Source organism: Bacillus rossius, chromosome 3 (genome assembly GCF_032445375.1).
Source record: "Bacillus rossius redtenbacheri isolate Brsri chromosome 3, Brsri_v3, whole genome shotgun sequence".
Lineage (NCBI taxonomy): Eukaryota > Metazoa > Arthropoda > Insecta > Phasmatodea > Bacillidae > Bacillus > Bacillus rossius.
The window spans coordinates 74768523-74788287 of NC_086332.1; the positions used below are offsets into that span (position 1 = coordinate 74768523).

Here is a 19765-nt window from a genome sequence, read left to right on the forward strand (position 1 = left end):
TGTTGGGCCACCAGTGCCCAAATCAGGGGCAGATACACATAGATAGACGTTAGAGCTTGAATGTGTAGCCTAAATACTTACATATCTACCATCAGTAATTCACCATGTTGGCCATTAAAATTGCAACACTGAAAAACGTCATCAGATAGCACAAATAGATTTATTAGGAAAACACTATCGCATACAAATTACATCATGATTACATTTGGAGCTCTGTATGATGCACAGAACATGGAAAAATTCTTACTGTGTAGCTCAACCACAAGCTAGAAAAATCCTGTTACATCATGCGGCATTCAGAAGATGAGATATTGGATTTCCACCTGGAGTATCTCTGCAAATGCTGCTTTAATGAGAGCCTACAAATCGCTATTACCATGTGTGTCCTGTGACAAACTCTTCGCCATCCCAAGATGGACCATACATGAGCGAGATATTAGACGAACCCACAGGCCATGGAAGCTGAATGACATGTTGAATATCAAGGAAACATCTGATGGATGCCACATGTGGTCATGCAATGTTCCGGTTGGTAGAGGGTCTCTGACACAGTCTGAAAATAAATGGATAAGAACAAGCACCAAAACTGTTCAGTGTACCAGCAATGCAGACTAGACATGAGCAGGGATGGAACTGATGGCCATTTCTCCAGGTGCTGGGCTGATATGATGGTACATCAAGAAGCTATCCGGCCAGGTGTGTGCCGCCAGATATGAACGCTACCATCCTGGTGCTGCAAGTAAATGAGGCATTCATTGGCGATTACATTGACATGCCATTCGTTCCTCCAGAACCAATGTTTCACACACATTGCAGTCTCAGGAGCCTCAGTGACAGCTAGAGTAATACGCACCAAAAGTTACAAACTGCATGAACAGTGCTTGTAGATTCTGATTAATGAGCCACAAACACCCTGATGTCTTTTCCAACGCTCATTTCTTCTCGAAGCACTGATTCCACATCAGCTTCAGTATGCTTGAATCCCTTCCAAGGCGACCACCAATTTTGTGATACAATAGAGTACAATCCCGACAGGGCAGAATTATTCCTCAGTCGAATGCTGAAACCTGTTTGTACGATTGTCATGTACTTCGACGTGGCATGCCCTATCCATCTGCACGTGATCGGAAAGGAAAACAAATGCCACTGAATTCTTGTTGTTTTTCTACCCTACTTGATGCAAGCCCTTCAAAGCTACTTACTTCTTGGTGTTACAATTTGAATAGCCAGTAGAGTATTTCATGTTATGATTATAAAATATAAAAATGAAGGAATGTGCAGGAATGCACCCACCTGGATGTCGAAGGGCTCGGTGCCGGGGCTGTGGATCTTGACGGTGAACCCCATGTCCTGTATGAACACCACCTCCTGCTCCTTGTCCTTCCCCTCGTCGTCTCCATCCCCGCCGGCCTTCTCCTCCTTGGTGGCCTCCAGCTCGGCCTTCTCGACCACCTCGCCGCCGCCGTCAGCGTGCCCGTTCAGCAGGACCAGCTTGTTGGAGGGGTAGCCCGGCTGCTCGAGGCTCTTCGCCTTGCAGGCCCTCCTGGCATCTGCAACACGCCGCGCCACTCAGCCCTTCTGTCCAGCTACAGGGACGGAGAGAAAACTATCCACACATTTTACACCACAACAATTATTCATTGTTTTGGCTTCGAAATTTGCCTTCGTTTAGGAGATCACACATAACATAGTTTTATATTGACAGTTTGCATTCACAAAAATACAAAAATAAAAACTATGAAGGATTGGAGAAATCCTACAAAAATCTATATTTCTCAACATCAACAAAAATGCAAGCATACAGTATGGAAAGTGGTTCTAACCAACCTCCAGGGGCAAATATTTGTAGTAGACAGTCATTATTTACATCAACCATTCCATGAACTTGCTTAGTATACTTCAACCAAGCCAAATTTTCAATGAAAAGATACAGAAAATTTTTATGGTCATAGAAACATTGAAACTAATGGCATTTTCCGGTTCGGATCTGGTGCTATTCGGTTCGTATCTCTTTCCCTAATGTGAATCACCATTACAGCCCATTCCAGCTTTTCGTGCGCCGACCTGAGGAATGCAAAGTGGGATTAGGCGACGTCACGCGGCTTCTGCTACGAGAGGCGTCTCAAATGTGATATGTCATTCTGAAGGAATAGCAAAAGAAAGCTTTCAGAATAACATTTAGGTTAAAACTCTTTATGGTATAATGAACTTGTGAACACTGTAGACAAGCTACCGGAGCGGCTCCAAGTTTTGGTTGTATCACGATTTAAATTAAGACAAGTGAGATTTACTACTAAAAAATAGTTCGGTACTGTGCTCTGTGTGTGTGTGGTGTGGTGTGTCGGTGTGTCTGTGTGCTGTGTGCTATGTGATGTGTGCTGTGTGCGCTTAGATGTGTGTATGTGTGTGTGTGTGTGCGCGCGCGTGTGTGTGTGGAGGCGCTTACGGTACCAAAGTAGGTACTGAGTTCCCGATACAAACGTCTCACGGGTAATAAATACCGTTCTCTAATCACATAAGGAACAAAAGCATCTGCCAACTTCACATTTGAATATCTGTGTAACCTAGTCCGTGGTGAACACTCAATAGTTCACCCTATCACAGCAATTGTGTATGGTCTGTGTACATGGGCGGGGGGGCCAAGGGACACCCCCCCCCCTTCGAAATCAAAAAGTCCCCGAGGGGCCTCACTTGCGCTTGCAAAAATCATAACTGTGTAATGTGAATGACAAACGTTATCCTCTCCCTCCCGCTGGGAATCCTACAGGTTTTCACACATGATCTGGGGCACCGACTAAGGTACGATATGCACTATAGTGACCTGCGCGGAGTTACTGCGCATTACCAGAGTACACGTCTTCAGAGCTACAGCTACTGCTCACATGCACTCCCACGATGTACTTATCATGTGTTGTGTACCAAGCATAGATCTCCTGTATGGCATTCCACACAACAAGGAGTCTAGTGTACCTCGCAGTACACAGTAACAGCTCTGAAGGTAAAAAAAAAAAAAAAAATATCCGGAATTATATGCATTGACTTTTTTTCCACCTCTACACGTAGTGCATACGTGACCACAGTTTTGAAGTGTACTTAGATACAAGAGACACACATAAAATGACTATTCACAATAAATCCTCATTGTAGCTTTTATATTATATATATATATACATACAAGGTGCAAGACATAGTATTATTAAGCCTCGCCCTTCTGAAAATCCTTTGCGAATATGTCTTAAACAAGTCAAGAAGTCCCTAAAACAACAATAAACAGTTTGTGTTGAAGTGGGTGGTGTTTATGATCCCAGATGATGAGTAGGTACGAAAATAGGCTTCGACAGAAACAGGACTTTACCACTTCTGTTCGAGGCTATTAAAGCATGAGAATGTTAAAAATAACATGTTGCAGCCTGATGAAAATTTTGAACATTCGTGTGGTTTAATAAAAGCACTTCATTTAACATTATTGTGTCTTTAAACATTTCAATCATATTTCTATACGAATAAAATTAGTTAATATGCAACACATTTCAAGGACACTGTTTAAGGTTAAGGTTATCATGACATTGGAGGTTTGAATTTAATTTTTTGAGGAGTGTAAGACTTTTCGGACCTTCGAAATTTTATTTTGGATTAAAGCGGAAAATTTTCCTTAGAAAAGGTCAATGTTTCCTCGACATAAGGGAAAAATAAGTCAGTTTGAGTATTTTTAAGTCGTTAAGAAAATTTGAGGAGTTTTTCCCTAAATATCCAATATGGCGGTCGGTCGTAGACATACTCCAAGTTCCACCCCCTAGTATCCTGTACCAGACTTCATATATATAACTGATGGTATTTAAAATTATTATGTTTCATTATCGGTAAATGTTTGCAGATATTTTCTTAACTTTTAAATATAATATGTACATATTTTTTCAATAGGTTTAAAACAGCTAACAATGCCATTTTTTTTTTTTACTAAGATATCAACCCCCCTTATCGACAGTCTGATGAACAAATTAACAAATTAACACCCAATGCAGTAGGCTCGTTGATTTCAACCCGAAGTTATCTGATAGAATAGAATAAGAAAACATGCTATTACACGGAAACAAAAAAAAAAATATATGAATATATATATAATACTCTCATTTAGATATTAATCATATTTGATCAACTTTATTTCTTCTTTCTAAAGTACTTATCGTTGGATTTAATTTGGTATCTTAACGGCCTCTTTAATAAGCCACAAGAGCATAATTAAAGAATTTTTCTGGGTTAAATTAAATATTTTTAGAAACTGTCTGAGTGGCTACTACTACTACTACTTCTACTCCCGCCTGTGGTTCGTTCGCTATTTCAAAGTTTCTGAGTGTCTGAGATAATATTTTCTATTAACGGTGAGAAAGATTTTTTTTGGCCGATTCCGTCCTAAAAAATCAATACGTTTTAAAGAAACACAGCTTTGGTGTGCAAGGAAAAAATAAAGAAAATATTCAAATCTCTAAAGTAAGCAGGAGAATGAAGAGCAGGGAAAAAGCAGTGAAAATTTATAATGGTTATTTTCAATTATGTCATGGAGTCATACTCGCCCTTCCTTCTGGCAGAGTTTTGTCATCGTCCCAGCCCTTACTGACGCTTCAAGCTGCGACGAAGATAAGGACGGGGGAAAAAAAATCACCCACGTGCTCGAGCGCCTCGGCGCTCCTGGCGGACGTCGGACAAACCACGCGGAAACCAAAATAACGACCGGTTTATATTTGGAACTGCAGTGAACACTGCCGCCACAAAGGCAACGTTGTGAGACAAGGCAGGAGAGGCCAGCAGTGCCTTCTAACCAGCTCTGGCGGCAAGCTACTAGTAAGTTGTTACGGCCTGCTTGTCAGCCTTCGAACGACGAACCCCGCTGTAAACACTGCTGACTGTCCACAGAGGTCGCTGGTGCGAGCCGAACCCCCAGCGTGACTGAAATGTACGAGCCCAAACGGTAACCCAGTGGTAGTACAAAGCTCACTCTACGTAATACTGGATATACGTTCTCTTTAACCCGGACACGTCCTCTTTTGTAACCTCGTTAACAGTCCGGGAGGGTTTCGGAACAAACTTGTAACTGTTCTCGTTTTCCAACCATGCAATAGCACACGTTTCAAACGTGTCCGAAATAAGATTTTGCGAGATTCATCACTGTAATAATAAGAGACCCGAGACATATGAAAAGTATGTTAATTAAGAAAATGAAAATTTTATTTGCAAGTAATTGGGTGTGTTATTACCTTACATTGTTTCTTCATTTATATTAAATATTTTTGAACGTTATTTTCAGCATTGTTAACTGATTAAATACAAGGCAATGAATATTTTTTTTTAATAAGAGAAAACTATTTTTTTTACAAGGCATCAAATACTTACTTAGCATTACATTACACTATCCAAAATTGTTCTCTTCTTTTCATACTGTCAGTTGCTTTTAAGTGTCCTATTATTGTGTGCAACTTACCCGGTAGCCCTAATATTGGACGTCCCGTTCCCTTAAGCCTAAAAACATAATTATCTTATGTAAGATGCTACATTTACTTTTAGTATGTAATGTTACCAGTTTCTTCTTATTTCAGGTGCGTTTAGAACAAATTTAGTGAAAGTAAAGAACATCAGTTAATAAGTAAATTTTACGGTGGCGGAAATTTAAAGGACAGGCATTTCCAACCGATGTTCAACAGGATGAGTCTAAATTCGACCGACAATCTTCGGCTGCACATTCATCACAAAATAAAAAGTTAGCTTAAGACAATACGGTTTATGGTCTAAATGCTACCCCAAGCTGGAATAATCCTCTGGTATGCTCCTCTGAAACTGGAGCTTAACAGTATGCTTATTTCAAATAACAGAGAAAGTATTTCAAAGAAACACTGAACATCTAGATAAAGCTCAATTAAACAAATTTAGTAACACAAAATCCCAAAAATGTATGGAAAATAAAGTGGCTTAGCCCCTATTATTTCAATGAAATGATTTTACGACAGCGAGAAGTTTTGAGATGGTTGCACAATTTTGTTCAATAAAACATTATCCAAATGCTTATTCCTCTATAATAAACTAATTTTTCACTCTGGATAGAATGCTTGCATGTTGTATACTGCCCATATTTTGACCTATATGAATGCAAAAAGCATAAAACCTAATATAAAGTTTTCCATAAAACAAATTTGACGTTTACGTTTATCAACCCCGTTTCAGAGTAACGATTTTGCAAGCCCAGCCCACTTGGCCCTCCCCCCCCCCCCCCCCCCACCCCGAATCTACGACCATGCCATGTGTGGTTTCTCCTGATTCGCGTACGCATACATCTCGTTGAAGATCTGCAACGCAAATGTCGACGGTTTCTGTGAACCGCGCGTTAACATCGTTCACTGGAAAGCTCCCTCTAACGTTTCACCAACTGAGTTGAGTTCCGCGCATACAAAGTGACTTGTGCTAATCTAGCTGTTCCATCATCTCCTAACGTATGCAACACGAATTATGGTACAATACGAGTGCCGAAGTACAATAACGCCTAAATCCCCAAAGCCAAATGGCTGGAAAGTGCAGTGCATCACAACGACGCCGAGGTTCTCGGATTCAATATACCTTCGACCTGTACGGTATTTACCGTTGGGGTGCTGTTATTTAACGGCAGAAAAATAATTTTCGGAGTCAGCATCCATGTTTTATATAGACATGACTGTTTTAATGACAAAAAACTGACGCCCATTTAATCACGGTTACGTTAACTTGATCTCAGCAGAATATAAGCGCCAGCAAATGAAAAGTAACAATTTTCCATGCATCACCCGAAACGCCAGCTTAGCATAATTCTCCCCTTGTTGTGGTGTTGCTCCTCATTTCGAAACAATAATTGTTGTCTTATAGGGTAATTATTTAAGATATATTATAATAATTCATAACCACTTTCCGTTACGGGAGTAATCATCAACGTTGTCGTATTTTTTTAACATACGTTATTTAATAAACAAAAAACACCTAGTCAAGTTTATATTATTATTCTGACGGTATGTTAATTGTGTGCATGCTGATTAACTCTCAGTAACGAAAAGACATACGAAAAGCTGTTTTGTTTCTGAGATTGTTAGTAAAAAAAAAACAGATGTACCAGTAACAGCTCTCCCAACTTTCAGGCACACCAATCAAAAATCATATTTATGCATACAATAAAACAGACGCTCTAAAATCTACATGAGTTTTTATTTTAATTATAAAAGCGTGCATTAGAGTCGAGTTTAACATTTTCTTGCTGCAAACAATATGTGTTCAAATTCTTCGCTGGAAATTTTAACATCTAGGTGTGAGTGTTAAGTAGTTATTACTATCACACTCACTCGTAAAAATAAGGAGAAATAAAATAAAAAAATTTAAAAACCTCAAATTCAAAATAAGTTTTTTTTTTTTTTTTTAACTTATCCTAATATTTCATGTACCAAAATAAAATATTAACACCCACTCCTACAAAGTTACAAGTTGACTCATTCATTAAATAACTTAAAAATAACTTCAGATTCGCAAACTACTGTATTTTGTAAAAGGTAAAATTAGTTTCAGGCATTATAAAAGATTTACTTTCTCATTACATGAGATAGCGATATTTATACTACCAAACACTGACCAAGTGTTAAACTTATCTCTGTTTACGTAATAAATAACACCCCGTAGTTTTGCACATGGACGCTTCAACCAGTAATAATTACGGGGAATGTGTAGAACTTGGTAGCACAGCAGTAAAATAGCTCGAACACCACGCTCTCTAACACCCGACAACGGAAAACCGTGTAGCCTACGCGCGCTCTAACACCCGACAACGAAACGCGCCAGTTGTATTGAACACCTTTAACATTTGCCTTGCATGAGGCCTGAAATACTTCCCCGGCAGGTCAGACGGTCTACTCGCTCAGTCACGTGACGTCACGGCCAAGACGCTTGTCGGTGCCGCCATCGCACACACGGGCGACCCCGCTGACCCGCGTCGTCGGCGTCAGCAAGGGGCTGCTGTCAAGCTCAAGCTCAAGCTCAAGCTCAAGCTCAAGCTCAAGCTCAAGCTCAACTTATAGGCTACCCCCGACGCTAAAAAAAAGGGTAACTGTTCCTTATTGCGTATCCAGTTCTATTTTAAAATACAATATTAAAATAATGAATTTGTTGTGTTTGTGATGCACAACTGTAAAATTATCAAAATATATTGGATTTTCAAAATACATAGGTACGTATAAAACTTTGCGAAAAATTGCTCCCGGGAGCAACTATTCTATGTAACATATACAATTGTATTTTAATGTAAAATATTAAAGTAAAGTATGCAGTAAACTGTGTTTGTGATTTGATACCGTACAATTACCATACAGTTTAATTTTTAAGATATGCGTTAAGCTTGGAAACAACTGTTCCGTGAAACGTATCCAACTGTATTTAAAAATATATATATATTTAAATTAAATAGTTCAATTGTACAATGCGAAACTACCATAGTCAACATATGTTTTATTTTGAAAATATGAATGACAGCACTTTGATATAAACTGTACGTGCAATAAGGAACAATTACCAACTAAAGTTAAAGCAGGGACAGATCTAGGCTTTCCTTCACCCGGGCCTGAACTTGTCATAAGCCAAGAATAAATAAATAAATGTGCAAGGCATAATTTTTTTTTTTTCAATCCGTAACTCATACGCGACCACACGGTTGCACGAGTCTGATGATTGATGTCCGAACTCTGAATAACCTACCACCACACAAAATTCACTCCCAATAACCCGCATTCGTTTATCCTCCACGGCCTCTTTGCAATAGCATACCGCGCAAACTCAATGCAAATTGAGTAGGTACTAAGATCACCATTGAAATGATTATTGATAATGAGGAAAAAAATCAAAATATTCGTACACTATGTTTAATTTTTTTCATTTAGCCTGATATTTCCCACTTTTTGTAGGCTTAATATTATATATATGCCGGCCCATTCTGCGACCCCTCTACCCTCTAAATCCTTCCTACTCCCGCAGTGACTCACAACCCTTGCAATCAACCCCGAGTAAAATATTTATGATATGCGTTTTCAAACTTGCAAAGTTGGTGGGGAGAAAAATCCTATTCCACTGACAAATTTTGACCTTACATTGGGTTTAAGTCGGACAGGCTTAAGGCGACAGGACCACCAAAATTGGGTTAACCACGTGTTTTGCACCCAAAAGAGGACACTAAACCGTAAAACTTTATTTGTCACAGCTAACTCAAACTTCTATTTTAAAAAGGATGAAAAATTTTAACACGGGATATGGGCATTTCTTGTTACATTTCACAAGAATGTAATTTTGTGAATACTAGTTGCAAAACAAATTAGTCACTTTTTTTTAAAATTCACTGTGGTATTATGTACTTTGAAACATAAGCTTTTACGTAATAAACATATTCAGTTTTGCAGCTACTTTTTCCGCTCATGTGTCTTTCGCAAAGTTTTGCTGCGTCAGAAATGTTTGCAATTTCAGGTTTTGTTGGGCAATATTCTATTGCACCGATACGACCCAAAATTTAAAAAATTAAGAAAAATACATTTCAAACTCTCAGACTAAACAAAGTTTATGGAAACTTAATTCCATTAAAAGATTCAAACAAACATGGGTGCGATAGTGACTTTAAGGTATCATTAACAATAAATTATTTAACCAAATGTACATAAAGTAATCGGTTTGACGTGGAATTAACCTGCCTGGGTTGAGCTGTGGTTAAACTGGCACCTATTTTTGCGAGGACCTAAGTACTCAATTTTATTCAGCGATTTTGATATCGTTTCCCATGATTTCTCCCACATCACTCCATGTACATTCCCGATAGTTCTTTGCAGTAAGTCCATGCCCTTTGAAAGTGTCTGCACTTCTTGCGAAACCTCACTGTTGACAACTCGTAGCAGCCAAAATAAATCGAACAAATTTAATAACTAGATTTTTTTTTTCAATTACACGTCTCACTTCTTGGGCGAATCTGAGAAGAAAAACCGAAAGAAAGGTTCTGTTTGCCTTGACAAAATATTAAGTTTGTATACGGCGAAATAAAATATGGAAAAACCTCCGTAGCAAGTTGAATGCTTACTTAAGCGATAAACATGCCTTATAATTAAAAATAATAATCACTGCAACTTGTGAAGTTATGTCATTCCGACACCAACATATATATATATATATATATATATATATATATACACACACACACACACACAAACATATACATAGAATAAGTCGTCATGGCTGGCCAATCTCCAAACAAAGCACACGATGCACGCTTGGATTCCAGCATGATGCGACGCATTTAGAACCACTAGTGTGGTTTCAAGCTGGACACAGGCAATGGCTCCAATGCCTTGCTCTCTCCGCTGCGCTGTGTGAAAGAGCAGGTTTGCAAAGAGGCGCGGACAGCAAGCGCCGCAACGATGTATGCGCGCTCTGGTGGCGCCTCACCAAAAACAACACCCGTCCCGGGAATGGCAACTATGGCACCACGCAGTTTCTTCAAAAAGTTCAAATAACTATTTTATAATCAGTGTGTCCACGCAAATCCACAGGAACATTTCCCTGACCTTTTCACGACTTTACACGACCAAAATCACACATTTCCCTGGGGATTTTTTAAAAAAATAATTTACCTATTTTGCAATTTTATGAAATAAAGAAAACCAATCCAGCCTCCACCATCCCTGTAGCTGTACTAGTTCAAACAGAACTGCATGTCATATGCCATTTTACTCTGTGTATGGCTATATGCACTAAAACCCCATCTGGAGAAAAATGAAAGTATTCAGTCTGGGCGATGGCATATCAGAGTATGAAATTTCCTCCTCAAATTACTATCACTATGGAATTAATTGTGCTATTCAACATGGGGTGTTCACAATTATGATATACGATCTGGGGGAGGGCATGAAAGCCAGATGGAGGCTATTTGCAGATGACTGTGTAGTGTATGATGTTGTGGGGGAAGGGGGATGTTTAGCAGAGGACTTGATAAGGTTGGAGCAATGGACGGAGAAAAATGGAATGTCCTTGAATGTTGGTAAGACAAAAGTTGTCAGATTTACAAAGAGGAGGAAAGTCACACGAAATGTATATTACTGGAAGGGGCAGGAGATAAGAGAGGCAGCAGGATATAAGTACCTGGGGGTGACACTGAAAAATGACCTAGGATGGGCGGAGCACATAGAGGGGGTGGTCAGGAGGGGAAGGCAGGCGCTGGGGTTGCTTGGTAGGACCCTGCAGGGAGCTGGGAGGAGGACAAAGGAGAAGGCATACTCCACATTGGTCAGGCCAATGTTGGAGTATGCGGCGGCGGTCTGGGACCCCTACCTGGTGACTGAGGTGAAGGAGCTGGAAGGGGTACAGCGCAGAGCGGCTAGGTGGGTGATGGGAATGTGGAGAAGGAGGGAGGGGCAGGATGGGAAACTGCATAGCCCAACGGAAATGATTAAGGAGTTGGGGTGGGAAACGTTACAGAGGAGAAGAAGAGTGGAAAGGTTGGTCAGGATGTTCAAGGTGCTGAAGGGGGAAGGGGGATGGGGGCAATTGGGAAGCAAAGTACATAGAGGGGAGTACAGAGGACGAAGAGACCACAGATGTAAGCTCCAGAGGGTGTGGAGGCGGACAGAGAGAGGGCGGAACACCTTCCTGGTGAGGACGGGGAGGGAGTGGAATGGGCTGGGGGAGGAAATGGTGGAGGTCAGGGATGGGAGGGAGCTGAGGAGAAAGCTGATGGAGGGGGGGGGGGGAGAGGGGAGTGAGTGGGAGTTCTTGCCACCGGGTGAAAGCCCAATTGCAGGTTAAGTAATAATAATAAAACTGTATAGGGAGCGTACAAAACAATTTGTAGTTGAGTGTACGCCCGTGTTAGCGCTAAAAGCCTACTAAACCGTTGCATGCCGGGATCTTGTCGTATTTGATTATTAAAATGGCGGTTTTTGGTTATGAGAGGTGAGCCAATGAGTTACGTAGGATAGTTCTAAATAATCAAGCGTATTTGATTGTGAGTTATGGAAATATATATTTTATGTGTTTGTGTTCACATTAATTTCGCCTCGCACTGCTGAAATGGGTGGTATTAAGAAGTGTAGTGTACCGGGTTGCGATGATAGAAAATCAACAAGACATCGTTTTCCTGTTTATGAGGAAGATGTATACAATATTTGGCTACAACGGATTCAGAACATAGATTTGAACAGCTTACATCCTCTAGATGTGTACAAATATAAAGTTATTTGTGACCGACATTTCAGTGACGTCTGCAAAATATTCGGCACCAAAAAATTGAAAGTATACAGCCTTCCAACGCTGTATTTACCTGGTAAGTACGTTATTTGGTTATTAATTTTTTTACATACATTACTGAATTCATATTGAGAATCTGATATTACACAGTATTCGTCTAAAAGCTTAATCAATCGTGCCTATAATATTTTTTCAAAAATTTTTAAAATGCAGGTGAGAGTGATGTGGGTCTGTAATTTTCTTTTTCATTTCCTATTTTAATATTGTTTTAACTCGTGCTACTTTTAATTTATCAAGGAACTCTCCCATATTTAATAGCATACTGTTGCAGATATCACTAACTGGTGTGGTAATTATATCACACATATGTACAATTTAGCTACTAACACCATCATAGCCATTAGTGGATTTATGTTTCCGTGCTCTAATGATTAGTTATATTTCATTTTTGTGTAGTTTGTGGTACCTACTTGGATATCGGATATAATTTTCGAAAGCGCTTCATATCTACATTGATAAAGTTTAAGAGAACAATTTGTTATACTTTCTGCTACAGAAATGAAATATTTATTAAATAGCTCTGCTACATGTAGTGGATTACTTACAAATATTATATTGTCTCACAATGTATGTGGTTCAGTGTTATCACTACATTCGTTACAGAATTAATTTCTAATTAGGTAATCCCCATGTTTTAACTTTATCCTTAGACTTCTTTACTTGTCTGTCTCCATTTGTTTTGCCCTATTGATAATCTAATGTAATATATTATGGTATCATTTGTAGTATTTTTTTATAGTTATCACAGCTAATTTTATAATCTCAAAAATATTTTTTTACATGAATTTTAATACTTTACATTAGCCATGGTTTATCTTTTTTATTACTGACAATTTTGAATGGAATATTGAATGGAATATTTTCTTCAAGTAATTTCAAAATGCTTGGATGATATAAGTTATAGCTTAGCATTTTTCGTACATTCTTAACAAACGGGGGTACCAATCTTGAACTAATAATCATTGCATACAAATGGTAATAGAATAACAGGATATGTGTCTTAGCCATTTTCCTATATTGGTATAAGGTTTGCAGCCAGGTTTAAACGGTGTATCACATGGTAATGACACATCTCCCACCCTGCTAACAGTACAAAATTTGTAATCCTCAATATTGATATGTTTTATTTCCTTCTCTTTTAGATGGTAGCCTATTCAGTAAAACACAACACTAAGACTTTAAAATTTTTCCCCTTATTTGGTAACTGTAAGTTGGCTATTAGCCTATTTCATTACTTTTGTTATGTAACCTTCTGATGTTTTGAGGTATAACACAAAATATTGTATGTTCATATCAGTGTTTTTATCACTACAAAAGCTGCATTTATGTTAAGTCCTTTACTACTACAACCACTTATGTTAATACAATTTTTTTTATGGTAAGTTGACTTGTTTATTTCTGAAAGAGCTTTCATTCTAGTTTTTTAATTCTCAAGACACTAGATTGCCCAGATTCTTTGTGTAAATGCAGGTGTCACCATGTCAAATGAACTGTTCTCTCCCTAACTGAGATGTATCTAATACAGTTACAGTGCCAAGCTATGTACACACAATTTATTCTATTAACATTTTCCTCCTCCCTGTTCACACATTACAGTATATAATCAAGATAAAATTATTCATGTACCGTATAAGAAATATAAATTTAAAAAAAACCTTTAAAAAAAAATTTTTTTAACATAAATTATATGGCAATAAATGAGTAATGTGAAATTATTGTTATTGGTTTTTCTCCTTTTAGGTTTCAGTGATGAAACAACTAGAGAAAACTCCTTCAAGTTCCCGGCACATGAAGGTAGGTACTATAGAGAGAAAGTTATTATTTTATTTTTTAGTTAATCAGAAATCTTTAAGCTCACAAACTTCCCATAAACATGCAGGGTGTTCTATTTTGTTTGAATTATTTTCAGAGAATGCACAAACAGGAGGCCTTTATAATCATGTAGCTGAATTATGTGTAGGCCTACAAGCTTGCTTTAGTATATATGAATATTAAATAATGCTGCAGTAGGGCAATTGGAAAAATCACACATCAAATTGCCATGCATTTGCACACACAGACTGACACACACACACACACACATATATATATATATACACATACATACAGGGTGTATCAAAATTCATGGTACAATGCTTGAGGGTAGATAGCTCTTATTATTTGCAACCATTTTTGCCAATAAACATGTTGCCGGAAACACGTAGTTAAGCCCCTGTAGCCCCAGAAAAGAGTCAGCGTAGGCAACCTGTTGTAGAGTTTTATGTTGTGGATATGCGGGCGTTCGAGTAGAGAAATAACCTTTTTAATTGTGGCACAGAATTTAATTTCACTCCAAAATCAATCACAGCTTCGGTTTGTTTCACAACATTGAAATTGTTGCATACGTGTTAACAACACACATTAACTGAAAAACGTTCCTGGTGAGCTGTAACACACGTTGCATGCGGATAGACATCATTTCAAACATGACTGTTGTGCGAATTGAGAATAGCGTCTTCAGTGAACTTGGCTTCATCGCAGAATAAAACCACTAACTCGGGGTTCCTCAAATGTACCACTGGAATTTGTCGCTTTTACAGTAATGTTGCTATATCTGTAGTTAATATCTAGTGTAATTGTCAACGTGTCATGTAATTCTAATTTTTTTTTTAAGTTGGCATGAGGTTCAACAATTTGGCTTTAACAGCTTTCAATAGCTTACTAGCTTCTGTACATATATTTGATGGGTTAATTAAGAATATAAAATAACTGAGAAGGTTAACTTTGGGGAATTTACTACCAAGTATTACAATTTTGTTCATTGTTTGAAATGTTCAACAATATTATTATTTTTGGATAGTAACATTTGAAAATTGTGATTGAAGTAATATATTTATTGTAAGAAATGTTATTAAGAATGTTAAAATATGTATTCTATTATCTTGATTGCATAACCAACAGAATTCTGAAATTGTAGTATTGGACAGTAATTATAATGAATGGGCTTTAAGTTTTGCAACCAAATATTTTCACTGCTTTTCTTGTTATGTTTTTCTACTGTAAGTTAACAGTTCAGCATTAAATTAAACACACTCCTCAGAGGGATTTTTTTTACTTAGTATTGTATTTGTGTCATTAACACCTGTTACGGTGTCTCTGTAGTTGGCACATTGGTTCAAGTTTTATTATTTGATCATAGTTATGATGCCATGAAAAGTCTTAACTAGTCAGACACACTCTTAAGTAAGTATATAATTAGTTTGTTAAAAATCTGTAAAAAAAATTTCTTTCAAGCACAAAATGGCTGAATCCTGTTAATGTACTTATATATCTTACTGGAAGTTCTCATCTTTCCTTGTAACTTAGAAAAGTAGAACTTAATTAATATATCATAAGGTTGTTACAAAATAACAAAATTTCAAAAACTTAGTATTTAATTACAGTAGTCAACATACAAAGTTTTGCATTTTGATAGTATATAACACACAGCAAACATAGTGTAGTAGTTGATGCATGAAAACAAACATTATTTGAACATTAAATTTTAAGCATAGTTGCACAAGTTTGAAATATACAATTCTATTTGCTACTATTCGATACGTGTTGAATATATCAACATTAGGGACACGTTTTGTAATACTGCCACTTTAAGAAGTATTATATAATGGAAACATATTTTACACGTCACCAAATGTCTACATTTCTATAAACACAAGACATCGTACCTATATTATATAAAATGTAGTTAAAATGTCTCTCATAGCACTTAACGCTTTCAGGAACAAATAGTGTAAATTTTTGTACTCGCTGAATGAAGTCTTTAACATGGGATGCATTCAACAAATAATTTATTTAACAAGTTATTGAAAGTCAATTTTGAAGTATTTATTTCCTATAATTTGGTGATACATTGCCTCTTAATTTTTAGTTGAAAGTCTAATATGTTGACTACTGGGTGTTTACCTTCTTTATGATGTGTCACAAAATCATGAATTGAAACCAACACATTCAGGTTATATTTTTCAGTAACTGCATTTAATTTTTTAATATATATTAAGGCGCTGGCTAGTTAGAAATTTGTATACATATAGTATGTCTATTCCAAATGTAATGTTGGTTTTTGGCTGTAGTACATTCCAGCAGTGGAGGGACCAGTGCATCTTGTCCAGTTGATGACATCAACCATTTACCTAATGCTGCCACCAATTCAACTGCTGCTGCCACGTCACCTTTTTCCGCTGGTACACCACCTGCTGTCATCACGTCACCTGCTGTCATCACGTCACCTGCTGTCATCACGTCACCTACTGCTGGTATACCTGCGACATCCAACTCTCCTGTAACTTCCACTACACCTGCTGCTAGGGATAATAATAAGGGACTACTAAAATCTGTTAATGTGTCATTTCAGAATGAACTAACACCAAAAGCAAGTTCATTGTACAAGGCAGCCGTAAAGCTGAAACGGCAGGCTAGACTGCTGAGAAATAAAAACAGTTCGTTTCGTAAGCGGTTGAAAATGGCAGAGGAGACATGTACATCTGAATTTCTAAAAATACTTTCTGAGAAGGTTGATACAATTTCTTATAAATTGATTATGTCTCAGATAAGAAATAAGGATGTACGACCACAAGGACGTAGATTCACCCTGGATGACAAGATTTTGGCATTGTCGATTTATAAACAAAGTGGCAAAGCTTATCGTTTGTTGGCTAAAGTCTTCTCTCTTCCAAGTAGGCAAACATTGATGAAGCTGTTGCAGAATATCCCATTTAGCCCTGGTTTGAATCAGCAGATATTTGACAACCTTCAGCACAGTGTATCAAGACTTTCTACATCTGATCGTTACTGCTGCTTGTTATTTGATGAAATGGCTATCAAACCAAGCCTTGATTATAGTACAAGTGAAGACATGATAATCGGCTGGCAAGATTGTGGCAATAACAGAGTTCCATTAGTTGCTGACCATGTACTTGTTTTCATGGTACGTGGTATAAGAAGAAAATGGAAACAGCCAGTGGCATTTACATTTTGTCAGAATGCAACAAAAACTCATTCTTTAGCCATTGCCATCAAACAAGTCATTAGGCGTGTAAATGCATGTGGTCTTAATGTCATTGCCACTGTTTGTGATCAGGGTGCAAACAATCAAGCTGCAGTGAATTATCTGTTAGAAGAAACAAGACAGCAGTGTTTGAGAGATAATATAGAAAATAGAAGTTGTGGTTTCATTGTGGATGGAAATGTCATTATCCCACTTTTTGACCCACCACATTTATTGAAATGTATTCGTAATAATCTTCTAACAAAAAATGTTATATTTAAGTGGAAGGATACAGAGAAAACTGCTTCATGGACCCATGTTGTGCAGTTTTATAAACTGGATGAAGGCGATGATGACTTGCGAATGTGCCCTAAACTTACAGATGAGCATGTAATTCCTGATAGGATTAGAAAAATGAAAGTGAATAAATGTGCACAAGTGTTTAGTCAGAGAGTGTCTGCATTAATGCGAAAGTTAGCAGAGGGTGGCAAGTATGAACCAGAGTTAGACAGGAAAGCTGTGGACACTGCAGACTTCCTTTTGTTAATGGACAAATTGTTTGACTCTGTCAATGGCAGTGCTCTCGAAGCTCGAGAAGGTAAATACCTTAGATGTGCTTTAAAGAACAAATCACCCCATATACCATTTTGGGATGAAATGATTCAGGTTTTCAGAACAATGAAGTTTGTTGGTGCCCAGGGGAAATTGTCTGTACCTCCATCTGTAAAAAATTGGATTCGCACACTGCAAGGCCTAAAGTGTATTTGGAAGAGACTGCGGAAAGAGGGATGGACATTTCTGTGTCCAAGAAGGTTAAATCAAGATCCCTTGGAAAACTTCTTTTGTTGTGTAAGAAGTCAGGGATGCCGTAATGTAAACCCAACGTGTGATTCATTTATTTCTTCCTTCAAAAGTTTAATTATTAACAACTTTTTGTCAAGCCACTCTGTCGGAGCCAATTGTGAATACACGCCAGAAGACGCTCTTGATACATTGCGAAATTTTGTCACCAATGTATCATTGCCAGGCCCAGCCAACATTAAGTCCATAAGTAACACTGCAAATGACAACTTTCATGAAGCAATGTGTGATGATCATTCAAAGAGAAAGAAACACCCTAGTATCACAGACAAACAATATTATCTTTCAACAGCTGTAAAAAGGTATGTAAGTGGATATTTAGCTCGAAAACTAGTCCATGAAACTAAGTACTGCAAAATCTGTCGTTGTATACTAATGTCATCTGCGACTGAATCAGTGGCTCAAGAAGAAATAGCAGAGAACTTTGTAATATCTAGTCGATCATATTCTCCAAAGGCTCTCTGTTATCCAAGTACAAAGTTCAGTCAAACATTCCGAAGAATTTCAGAAATTAGTGCATCACTTTTGCCTATTTGGTGTCATGATGAGAATGTAGGGAAGCAAATCGTCACTGAAATTTATAATTCTGTTGACATGAGTTTCATGATGTGTAAAGAACATGATTTAAAGATGCTCTTCACTCGTCTTTCTGTCAGGCTTTTAATTCATGCATGGTGCAAAAATGTAAACAAGATTTTGAGTGGTAGGGATGTGCATCGTATTCATGCATCGTCACGGCTTCTGCAGGATCCTATTAAGAAGCAGGCTTTGCAAAAGTTTGTGAAGAGGTCTTGCAGAAAAAGTGAGGCTATGTAAGCCTGAACTAACTAATATCGTTTAGTGGAATCTGTGCGATTTAGTTTCAACAAAAAATAGTTTGTTTTTTCGTGTCACAAGGTTAACATTTGATAGTAACTGAGGATTAAAATACAATGTTTTGTTGCCAGTAAAGTACTGGTCATACATGCCTATCCAGTATTTTTTTCTGATTTTTATTTTCTTTTTCAATTTACATTTTTTTTTATTTAATGACCTATTATTTGTGTTTATTTCATTTTTGATGCCAAAAATTCTGTTGTCATTATCACTATTGTATTCTGAATTTTGACAAATGGTTTCATGACTGTATTAATTTATTTACGAAGGGGATGACAGTAGCTTGTTTCTTTTAGCATACCTATTATGTCTGACTGGAAAATTTAAGTTTTAATGTGACACATTATGTTTTCAAACTTTTATTAGTGTGATCTGTCATCAGTTTAGAGAGAAAGTCAGGATGTTAAGAAAAATATTGGATTTCTGACTTCCGTAAGGAAATTTTAACGTGATAAAGGTTATAACATGGAAAAGAAAACCTCGTAGATTTCTACTGATTGGCTGATTGCTTTACTCCTTGAAATAAGCTGTGCTGGCATGGTCAGTAATTATGTTTTAATTTTGGGCTGCACATTATACTAACTTAAGTTTATGAGCTGTTAAAGTTGGTTTACATTCTGTTTAAATTGACTAAAATTTTGACATGGTTTTGTTTTATATCGAAATACATTT

At 37.5% G+C, this 19765-nt stretch overlaps 1 protein-coding gene across 4 annotated transcripts in view; it reads right to left on the bottom strand.

Moving 5' to 3' along the window:
* The window catches only part of LOC134530906 (clustered mitochondria protein homolog), a 216767-nt gene that overhangs the window by 105712 nt on the left and 91290 nt on the right, over window positions 1-19765 (bottom strand). For 2 of the 4 annotated variants that reach the window (XM_063366207.1, XM_063366206.1), the window contains exons 2-3: window positions 16542-16631; window positions 1294-1550 (exon numbers count right to left, since the gene is read on the bottom strand). In XM_063366207.1, coding sequence (XP_063222277.1) covers window positions 1294-1550; window positions 16542-16631 — 347 coding nt within the window. The remainder of the gene's footprint in view (window positions 1-1293; window positions 1551-16541; window positions 16632-19765) is intronic. The other 2 variants (XM_063366208.1, XM_063366209.1) reach the window with 1 other exon arrangement.